Here is a 10,657-nt window from a genome sequence, read left to right as displayed (position 1 = left end):
AGACAGAACAGGCCCTGGGGGCCTTGTCCTGGCAGGATCCAGTCTCCTGACTGGCCAGTGGTGTTTGCGAGAGCGAAGGAGATGTAGCTGGCGCGTTAAGAAAGCTGCACTTTGGACGAGAGGACAAGTTCCGCGGGGGGGGGGGGGGACTGGCCTCGTTGGGGGAACACCTGGCTCTGAGTCAGCTTGTCAGCCAGGGCCAGGCTAGGAGGGACTAGTCACTGTTATGCTAGTGTCGGGAGGGGGACCCATGCCCCCCCCCCCCGGGGTTCCCTTCCCAGCCTGGCTGGGATTCTGAGCGGTGGGGAGAGGCACTTCCCGTCTGGCCTCCTTAGCCAGAGAACCCCTGAGCTCCTAGCGGCTGGATTTCTCTTTCTAAAAGCTCCCCGGTCCCTCTTGCAGGCTGTGCTCCCCCCTTGCCCGGTTTGACCCCGGGTTCACTTTCTGAAAGCCCCCGCTCTGGGGCCGCTGGGGGTCTCCGCTCCCCTCCTTTAAAAGAAGGAAGGTCCTAGCTCGCCTGCTTGCCGAGGAAAGTTTGACCCCAGCGGCCAGTAGGACGGCCCTGCCGCGCCCCGATGACTCGTTTTAAATGGTGGCGTGAGCCATTCCCGGCCTTGTTTTGCTGCCCGACGCGAGCTTTGGGGTGACCCCGTCCTCGCGGGGAGATCCCCGTCGCGGGGGCGGGGGGGACGATTCTGCCCCGCAGCAGCTGAGTGATGGCAACTGTCTGACCCGCAGCGATTCCCCCTTGGGAAAGGATCCATTCATCCCTGTCTCGGCTCTTGGCAGCGCCGGGCTGCCTGGTCCCCGCCTCGCCCCCTCCCCAGTCAGCGCCCAGACGAAACGAGGCCGGGTCCCTGGGGCAACCCCCACCCATCGGGGAGGAGTCGCACTGCGGGGCGCCTCTCGCTGGGTCCCCACAAAGGGGGGCAGTGAGTCAGGGAGCGGGGGGGCAGTGAGGTGGGGGGCAGTGAGTTAGGAGGTGGGGGGGCAGTGAGTCGGGGCGGGGGGGGCAGTGAGGTGGGGGCAGTGAGTTAGGACGTGGGGGGCAGTGAGGCGGGGGGCAGTGAGTCAGGGGGCGGGGGGCAGTGAGGCGGGGGGCAGTGAGTCAGGGGGTGGGGGGCAGTGAGTCAGGGGGTGGGGGGGCAGTGAGGTGGGGGGCAGTGAGTTAGGAGGTGGGGGGGCAGGGGGGCAGTGAGTCAGGGGGCGGGGGGCAGTGAGGTGGGGGCGGGGGGCAGTGAGGTGGGGGGGCAGTGAGTTGGGGCAGGGGGGCATTGAGGTGGGGGGCAGTGAGTTAGGAGGTGGGGGGGCGGGGGGCAGTGAGTCAGGGGCGGGGGGGCAGTGAGGTGGGGGGCAGTGAGTTAGGAGGTGGGGGGGCAGTGAGGTGGGGGGCAGTGAGTTAGGAGGTGGGGGGGCAGTGAGGTGGGGGCGGAGGGGCAGTGAGGCGGGGGGGCAGTCCCGCCCGTTCCCTCCCGGGAACAAAGGGCGCCCACAATGCAGCCATTAATCGGCTCCCGGACGCCTTCTGCCCCGCCGGGCTGGAGGGCGTTGCTGTGGTGATGGGGACTATGGAGGCCTTGTGTCTGGCCGGGGCTTTCTGTCCAAAACAACCCCCCAGAAAGGAGCCTCGGCTGATTGCCATGGAAACCGGGAAAGGCGCTTCCCTGCCCCACCCAGGATGGGGGGACCCGGGGAGGAGGCCACTGCAGCAATGGGGGCGCTCTCCAGAGTGTGGGGAGGAATGTGGGGGGGTCCCCCAGGGCATGCAGCCCATGGGGAGCGATGACGGTGAAAGGGGGAAGATGAGAGAGGGCAGCATAAGGGGGGCAGTGGGGAGACGTGAGGGGGCAGTGGGGAGACGTGAGGGGGCGGCAGTGGGGAGACGTGAGGGGGCGACGTGAGGGGGCGGCAGTGGGGCGACGTGAGGGGGCGACGTGAGGGGGCGGCAGTGGGGCGACGTGAGGGGGCGACGTGAGGGGGCGGCAGTGGGGCGACGTGGTGGGGCGACGTGAGGGGGCGGCAGTGGGGCGACGTGAGGGGGCGGCAGTGGGGAGACGTGAGGGGGCGGCAGTGGGGAGACGTGGTGGGGCGACGTGAGGGGGCAGCAGTGGGGCGACGTGAGGGGGCGGCAGTGGGGCGACGTGAGGGGGCGGCAGTGGGGCGACGTGGTGGGGCGACGTGAGGGGGCGGCAGTGGGGCGACGTGGTGGGGAGACGTGAGGGGGCGGCAGTGGGGAGACGTGGTGGGGAGACGTGAGGGGGCGGCAGTGGGGCGACGTGAGGGGGCGGCAGTGGGGAGACGTGGTGGGGCGACGTGAGGGGGCAGCAGTGGGGCAACATGAGGGGGCGGCAGTGGGGAGACGTGAGGGGGCGGCAGTGGGGAGACGTGGTGGGGAGACGTGAGGGGGCGGCAGTGGGGAGACGTGGTGGGGAGACGTGAGGGGGCGGCAGTGGGGAGACGTGAGGGGGCGGCAGTGGGGCGACGTGGTGGGGCGACGTGAGGGGGCAGCAGTGGGGCGACGTGAGGGGGCGGCAGTGGGGAGACGTGAGGGGGCGGCAGTGGGGAGACGTGGTGGGGCGACGTGAGGGGGCGGCAGTGGGGAGACGTGAGGGGGCGGCAGTGGGGAGACGTGGTGGGGCGACGTGAGGGGGCGGCAGTGGGGCGACGTGAGGGGGCGGCAGTGGGGAGACGTGAGGGGGCGGCAGTGGGGAGACGTGGTGGGGCGACGTGAGGGGGCGGCAGTGGGGCGACGTGAGGGGGCGGCAGTGGGGCGACGTGAGGGGGCGGCAGTGGGGAGACGTGAGGGGCGGCCGGGGCGGCAGACGGAGCTGAGCCGTAGCTGCGATCGGGCAGGGTTATGACAGTCCGGGCGCTGGGGGGCAGACCCAGGTCTCCTGGCTGGGGGCGAGCGTGGGGGCGGGACGCACAGTAATAACGCTGCTGGATAAAGCTGCTCCAAGGGCTGAGTTCATCCCAGGGCAGGAGATTTGGGGCCGGAAATCTCTGGTGGGTGGTTTGGGGCTGATCGTGGGGGGAGGGGCTCGTGGGCGGCCGCAGTTTCCAGCAGCAGAACCGGCGGCGACGGGCTCGTGACCACCACTGCAGTGAGCTGTGTCTGGCCTCAGCTCTCGCCTGCATGGCCCCCCAGGGGACGCAGAGAGATGGGCTTTGCTGTGGGAGGGCTGTGGCTTTCCAGATGTTTGAGCCCCTGCCGGGGGAGGGGGAGGTCCTGCCCCCACTGGATTATGCCATTTCATCCCCGTAAGAGGATTGGGGCCGTGCAGGCGCCAGCCAGCCTTGCAGAGGGCGAGCTGACAGCCACCTCGGCTGCAAGCGCCTTGGGGACGGCCTGGTTGAGTGTGTGGGGGGGCCCTGCCTGTGGGGAGGCCAAGCCAGGCAGCCCGAGTGCCCCACACAGGGCAGGGCGGTGGGGAAGGGCCAGAGGTGCAGGCCGCAGGGTCAATGGTGGCTTAAGAAGTGCAAAAAGGGGGGGGGGGGGGTGCAGGCCTGAGGCTTCTGCAGGCCGAGGGCCAGAGCCATCACAGCTGCCCTGGGGCCCTTTGTGCCGGGGGCAGCAGGAGACGGAAACACCCCCGCTGGGCAGCAGAGCCCAGCCTGCCCCCTCCACACGGCTGCCCCAGCTGCTCTGGGCACAGGAGGTAGAGCGGGGGGGAGAGGAGGGAAGGGGACGTGGCCAGGGCAGATGCCACGCAAAGCCCCACGCTGAGGCAGATCGGGCGTGTCCTACCCACACTGGGAGGGGCGCCTGCTTCCCCCCTCTGGCTGATTCTGCCGAGTTGCTGAGCTGCCCAGGGCCAGTCCGTGGGCCGAGTCCCCAGACTCGGGGTGCTGTGTGGCCCCCCCACACTGATGGCCCCTTCTCAGGCCAGCCAGGCCTGTCCTGCCGCCCTGGGGATAACTGGGGCGGTGGGGCTCCAGGCTGAGACCTGCACTCCCTGTAACAAAGGGGGGAGGGGCAGTGCAGACAGCCCAGCCCAATCGCTCCCCAAGTCCCGGCGCTGCTATTAGCCTAATGGCCAGGGGGTCCCTGGGGAAGGGGCCGTGGGAGGAAATGAAATGGAAGGCCAGGCTGCAATCCGATTATCGAGCTCCCTCGTGCGCACTCTCCCCACTGCGTCTGCCTGACCCCGTTAACTCGATCCCATGCCAGCTGCTGCCACCCCCGCTGCACCGACCAGCTTGCAGGGCCTGACCGGCTCCCGCCTGGCTGCCCCGGCTTGGAGCTCACACTGGTGAGCTGCCCGGCTCTGCCCCAAGGCTGCCAGCTGGCTGGAGCGTGTGGGAGGGGGCAGACCAGTGCCATGGCGAAGGGCAACCGAGTAACTGTGCTGGGGGAGAGGGATAGAAATGAATAACGAGCCACTGCCCAGGACGCTCCCCTCGCCTCCCCAGGCAGATCTGAAACCCCTGTCTCCTGGCACACCGGGGACAAGCTCTGGGCAGGAGGCTCTATCCCGCCAGGATAATGGCAGTTCTCTGACACCGGGACGTTGGTGGGTCCCTGGGGAGGGGGGTGAGTCACAGATGCCAAGTGAGTGGTTCTGCCCCATGAAGCCCAATTCCTGCTAACACATCCCCATGCAGGAGCCTTAGTGTTATCCCCAGCTGGAGGGGGAAACTGAGGCACAAGGTGGGGCTGTGACTCACCCAGGATCAGGCAGTGAGTCAGGGCAGAGTCAAGAGTGGAACCCAGGCAGCCTGGGGCCCACCGGTGAGTATCGGCCACAGGCTGTGTCCAGGACCCCAGTCCCTGCACTTCACACGAGCCGCGTCGCCCATGGGGTGACGGGCGTTGCTGCCCAGGGGCAGGGAGATGCAGTGACATGTGCCCCATTGTGGGGGAGCTGTGACGGAGTGGGGAGTGTATTCACCTTGTCCTGTTGCATGTGAGTTCTACCGCCCTGCAGCAACTACAGATGTGTGCCTCAGTTTCCCTGGGCACTGCACCAATACCTAGATGGGGATGGAAACTTCGGTGCGATAGCTTCCCACCCATATGCAATGGCCGGTGCCTTTCGTTACCTGTGCCTGGGAGGGGGTATGACCAAGTGACACCTTTTACCTGGGAAACAGGACAAAGCCAAGGAAGAGCCGGGCCGAAGGGCTGGGGCCAGGAGCTGGGTGTGAATCAGCCTTAGCTGGCTTGGGGTGCAGGGAGAGGTCAGGGCCATCTCTGGGTCCCCCCTCCCCGAGGCTTTTGGGTACTGAGCTAAGTCTGTTCTATGCTGCCCCTGTCGACGAATGAACCTTCCGCTCTAGCTGCCGGCTGAGTCACGTCTGGCTGGGGTGCCGGGCCCTGGGCCTCCCCGCCCCTCGGAGACAAAAGGAAGGAGGCATTCAGTGGCAGAGGGGGAGGCCCCGGAGAAAAAGGCAGAGAAGCCTGTAGTACCAGGAGCACTGGAAAGCTGGAGGCTTCACTCCGCAGACTTGTTCTGTATCCATAAGCAGTGAGGAGTCGGCTCAGCTGAAAAGGACAAACCCCTGGAGTCAGGGAACCCTGCGCTACACATGCAGCAGCTGAAGGGGGACAGAACCAGCGGGGGAAAACCAGGCGGTGCTGGCGCCAAAGGTGGGTGACGTTCCCATTTGCCTGGTACCAGAGGTGCAGAGCAAGGCAGGGCCAATGCAGCAGTGATGTGGACCATGCTGTTCTGGAGGAATGCCGGCACCGGGCCGACCTGCCCCTTTACAGACAGTATCTATGACTTGCTGGAGCTGTGCTTCTCTGGAGCACCCTGGGATCTCCTGGCTGCTGGTACCAGAGGAAGTTTTGCTTCCGTAGTACCAAGCCAAGAGGTTGATGCTTCTGACGTTGGAGCAGATTGGGTGGGGGAGGGAGGGGCACCCGCTCAAAAAGAACTTTGTGAGTTTGCATTAATTCTACCTGTCCATAGGAATGCCCTGTTACCAAACAGATAAGCTCTTGGTCCCAGAAACATCCATGGGCAAGGAGTTCCACAGCTTAATCACTGGCTTTAAATTTCCCATCGTTCAGTTTGACTCCCAAGGCTCTGCTGGCCCTGCTCCCATTAGCTTATTCACTAATGGTTTCAGCTTCTCTTAGGAAGGGGGTTATGCATTTCATAACTGCAACCTATTTCTCCTTCTTTCATTTGTTTAGCTAGATGTGTTTTATTATTGCTGTTTTCACTGGCCTACTCTCCCAGGAGAATTTTTTAAGAAAACAAGCCGCCTTTCTGGATTATGCAATTGTGAGCATCTGAGCAAAATATTCAACTCCTGACTCTTGTTCAACTTTGTTTTCAAAAACGTTCCTCTCATCCGTTTTGCTCACAAGTTGTTTTCAGCTTCAGGAAATTGGCCCTTTTAAAGCACCCAGAGTGTGTGTGTGTGTGTGGGGGAGGGGGGGGTATCTAAGCATGTACGCACTTGGCATGATGTGTATGTATATCAAGCCTGACTTGGATTCACAAAATCACAGAGAAGTTACACCAACACACCCCCACACCCCACTCTTGTAGTAGCCATTCCATCCCCGCCCCTGGCCTTGCATGACCTCCAACACAGCAGCTTTCCCTCCCCTTTTGTTTCCCTTGCCACCCTCTCTCCTTGCACCACTGTCCCAGCAAAGCATTATCCACGGCCACCTGAGCGTACAGCTGTGCCCTCTTCTCAGGCCCCCATCCCCATGGACAACGGTGCCAATCGATGTCTCGTTCATGGAGAAACAGAGGCAAGGCCCAGGGAACTGACTTGCCCGAGTTCATCCAGCAGAGCCAGGACTAGAACACAGATCTGCTGATCAGCCCAGAGCTCTGCCCCCTAGGCCACCCTGAATGACTTCAGTCTTCCCTGCAGAGGATGCGGGGGGAGGGGACCGTTCCGAGCTGTTCTATGCAGGGAGGAGAAATACTGGACCAGGACGAGGGGCTGCAGTAGGCCCAGGCAGCTGCACCGTTACGGTTTTGGAAGGGGGCTTCAGGGAGCTGGTGTTTCTGCGGCTGGACCAGGCCCAGGAAGTAAGGCATCGCACACACCCACTGGTTCTTGTTTAAGCATCAATGCCTGATGTTGGCTCTGCCTGCCCCCAGCCAGGCCTCTGCCCTCCAGCAAGAAAGGTGCAGCCCAAGGCCCTCCCCCTCTGCAATGATCCACGAGACCCCCAGCCATCGGCTGCAGCCATCACCACAGAAAAGCCCTTTATTTTTTCCATCGGCACTCCTAAGGGAAAGGTGAGCGAGAGGGGAGGTCCTCCCAGGCACAAGACCCAGAGGCTGGGGCCCCAGGGAGGATGAGCAGACGGGAAGGAATGTAACCCCCCGGCGGTCAGCGCTCACGCGGCCGGAATGGCACAACCGGCTGGGAGTCATTCTCCCTGCAGCTGCAGAGGCTTGGGGCGGGAGGGGGCAGGCTGGAGCAGCCAGGACATTCTCTCTCTCTCTCTCTCTCTCTCGCAGCTGCAAGGGGGCTAGTCAGGGCTGGGGAACAGACTCCAGCAGCTTTAGACGGAGGATTGTTTTTCAAGCATCGTAAGGGAGGTAAACATGTAGCGGGGGAGAGGGAGGGTGGGAATAGCTACGTTTGGATCCCCAGTGCTTCCAGGGCACAGTGATAGTTACTGGATTACGTCTAAGGCAGGGAACACGACTGAGCAGGGGGGTTGGTTATAAAGCCTACGTTCACCTTGCTAAATTCCGCACAAGAGTCTCCTTTGCGCAGCGGCTTTCCCGTGCCGGAGCTCAGCTCCGAGCAGGGCTTTCTGGAACGGAGGAAGAAAAGCCCTGCAGCTCTTCTGAGCCAGCAAGCAGGAGGAAAAGTCGGCCGTGTGCACCTCAGGAAATCTAGGCCTTCCCCACCAGTGTGACTGTGCACTGGTTGCTAGTCCCTGGGGAGGCAAACCCTCTGGGACGTACTGGTAAATGGAACATTGGTCCTATGCATGCATGGTACAGATCCTTAACCCAGCTCTGTACCTGACCGCTGTCCAGGAGTTGTGCAAGATGCTGCCACACCATGACATGCTCCACAGTGTTCAGTTACCACAGGGATTAATCCCTTTCATTCCCCCCTCAAATGCAGTGGGAACTAAACACACCCCCGCCCCTCCCCCGGAAAGGTATCAGCACTCGAGTGAAATGTGGAGAAGGGATGCAGATGGCCCCGGCTCATTTCAGACCTTCACCGCAAGTGTCAGCTATGCTGGAGGGAAAGAGGGCAGCAGAGCATTGCTGGGGTGCCAGGGGAGACGGCAATGACACTTGCTGCCCAACAACCACACAATTCCAACCCTGGAGAACCCGATTTCACGCAGCCGCGGTCGGGGTCAGCGCTCCCCGCCCCTTCCCCCAGCGGCTGCTTATTCGATCAGTTCCACGTAGTTGGCAGGGAACATGCCGAAGTGGCCGTCCGGGCCGTAGCCACGCCACCAGCCCTCGTCAATCATCTCGATGTTGGTGATGATGTTCTCAGGGTCGAAGGAGATCTCCGTGTCGTCGGCTGGAACGAGACAACGGGGGAAGGGCAGAAGCCGGCTGATTGCATATGAGCCACGGGGACCGCTGGTCACAAGGGGAAACTCCCTGTCCCCTAACCCCCCTCTTCCCCTGCGATGGCATTTCTGGGGCCAGGCGTGGAGGTGGCATGAAAGACGCCATCGCTCTGAGCAGTGCGGCATTCGCACTGATGGCCACGGGAAGTCACTGAGTTGTGACGGACACAGGGCTCCACCGCCCGACTGGATCTGGACCCCGCGCAGGATCTGGGTGGGGCCTTCCCAGGCTACCCACGGAGCCGGGGCACAGGTAGAGAGGTCTCTGTCCGGCGAGTGGGGTGTGTGACACTCAGACCCCGGGGCTGACAATCCCCAGAAAAGAAGCCACCTACCAGCCTGATAGTCGTACAGCGCTCGGGCGCACAGCCCCTTCCCCTCCAAGTCCGGCTGCTGCTGGTACTCCACAGCATACTCGTATTTGGCATCTTCAAGCTGCTCCTGTGCAGAGGAGGCAGGCAAATGGAAACAGCGTCAGACAGGGAGGAGTTTGCATTTGCTACGGGAGGGCCACGGGCCGGATCCGCGTGGGAGCCCAGCAGTCCAGACCAGTGCACTGTGTGCGGTGCACCCTAGCTCTGTCCCACCGCACTCCAAACAAGACCAGCTACCCAACGCCACACACGGATCCCCTCCCCAGGCTCCCCCGTGCACGAGAGGAGCAGGCAGCGGTCTGTTTGGGACCTGCAGCGAGTGATGCTTTAGCGACCGTGCCACAGCGACATCGGACCGACCCAAACGCCCCTTTAGCAGCATTTTATTTATTTATTTAAAATATTTTTACCCCGCCTCCCTATTTAAAATATTCAAGCCAGCTTTCAAAATTTTAAAAACCACAATAAATTCATGGATGTGTGCGCGCGTGCGTGTCCATACACACACAAGTAAAGTAAGGGACCCAAAGGGTGGTCCCTTTGATGTAAAAGGGAACACACTTCACCTTTCACATTTTGCTCTCTGGCCTCAGCAGAACAAGGGGGTTCGCTGCAGGCCGATGCCCTGTGGCTTCTCCAAAGGACAGCAGTGGAACTGCCTGCCCAGTGACCAGCCAGACAGCAACAGCAGAAAGGCGTGGATGGCCATGCGCATCGGACCCCAGCCAAGGTATCCCATCTGGACACAAATCGGGGAGGCAGCAAGGCCCAGGGGTTAGAGCACCAGCCTGGGCTGTAAGAGATGTGGCTCCAAAAGACTCCCTGCATGATCCTGGACAAGTCACTTGTTGGGATTAGAGACACATAGGTCCCGACAGGAGCCAGCGTCTCTCCTGGGCCTCAGCCATGCGGCTCACAGCACTGCCTTACCGCACGAGGGTGTTGTCAGGACAGATTACCCCTAATCTCTAGTGGGTTTCTGGAGTACTCCCAGGATAGATCAATCTGGGTTACACAAACCCCCTAAAACCAGCACCAGACTGGGTGCCGAAAGAATGTGGGAATCACACAACCGCCGGCTACGGCAAAGCTACTCTGTGTTTCTGAACGGGCACAGGCGCCCAGCGGCAAGGGAGGCGCTTCGCTGTGCTACGCAGGCGATGGAAAGCGCTGACGTGCTAACCATGCAAAGAGAGATTGCGGCACGAGGTACAAGGGAGTCTGACGCACGCGGCCGCTGCCCAAGGGAGACGACCTCCCCAGCCTCACTTGCTCAGCTCCCCGATACCAGCCTATGCCACGTTTACCAACCTACCGTACGCAGCTACACTCGATGCTGAGACTTGCAAACCCCGTGTGGGGAAAACTACCACAAATTGGGAATATCTTCTGCTAGACCCACACCTCCCCTCTCCACCCCAGCAGGAGGCACCAGGAGTGGTGGACAAGACGCGTGGACCCCCTGAAGTGCCCCAGTTCGAGAACTGCTGATCTAGCAAATCTTCGCGCAGCTGAGCAGCCTGTTTTCGAAATGAAACCCACCGGGGTGGGGGGCTCTTCGTAGACAGCCGACTCCTCAGGCGGTTCCTCGTACAGGGATTCCTCTTCCACTTGCGGGGGGGAGACCGGGCGGGCTACTCTGTACCCGGCGTCCTGCACGGCAGCATCACCTGGAAAGAAACACAGAACACCATGCGGCGTCAATCCCCTCGCGAGCCCGGCTCTCCCTCCCTCCCGTCTCAGCCCGCAGAGA

General features: G+C 62.3%; 1 protein-coding gene across 1 annotated transcript in view; it reads right to left on the bottom strand.

Annotated features, from left to right (window-relative positions):
* Nucleotides 1-7,151: 7,151 nt before the first annotated feature.
* The window catches only part of DBNL (drebrin like), a 33,641-nt gene continuing 30,135 nt past the window's right edge, over nucleotides 7,152-10,657 (bottom strand). Inside the window, exons 12-14 of the mRNA XM_075911090.1 lie at nucleotides 10,447-10,574; nucleotides 8,866-8,971; nucleotides 7,152-8,478 (exon numbers count right to left, since the gene is read on the bottom strand). Of these exons, the coding sequence (XP_075767205.1) occupies nucleotides 8,339-8,478; nucleotides 8,866-8,971; nucleotides 10,447-10,574 (374 nt within the window). The 3' untranslated portion in view covers nucleotides 7,152-8,338. The remainder of the gene's footprint in view (nucleotides 8,479-8,865; nucleotides 8,972-10,446; nucleotides 10,575-10,657) is intronic.

The sequence above is a fragment of the Pelodiscus sinensis genome, chromosome 28 (assembly GCF_049634645.1).
Source record: "Pelodiscus sinensis isolate JC-2024 chromosome 28, ASM4963464v1, whole genome shotgun sequence".
In the NCBI taxonomy this organism is placed as follows: Eukaryota; Metazoa; Chordata; order Testudines; family Trionychidae; genus Pelodiscus; species Pelodiscus sinensis.
Note: the sequence above shows the minus strand (reverse complement) of the source record. Positions and strands in the feature narration are given on the sequence as shown.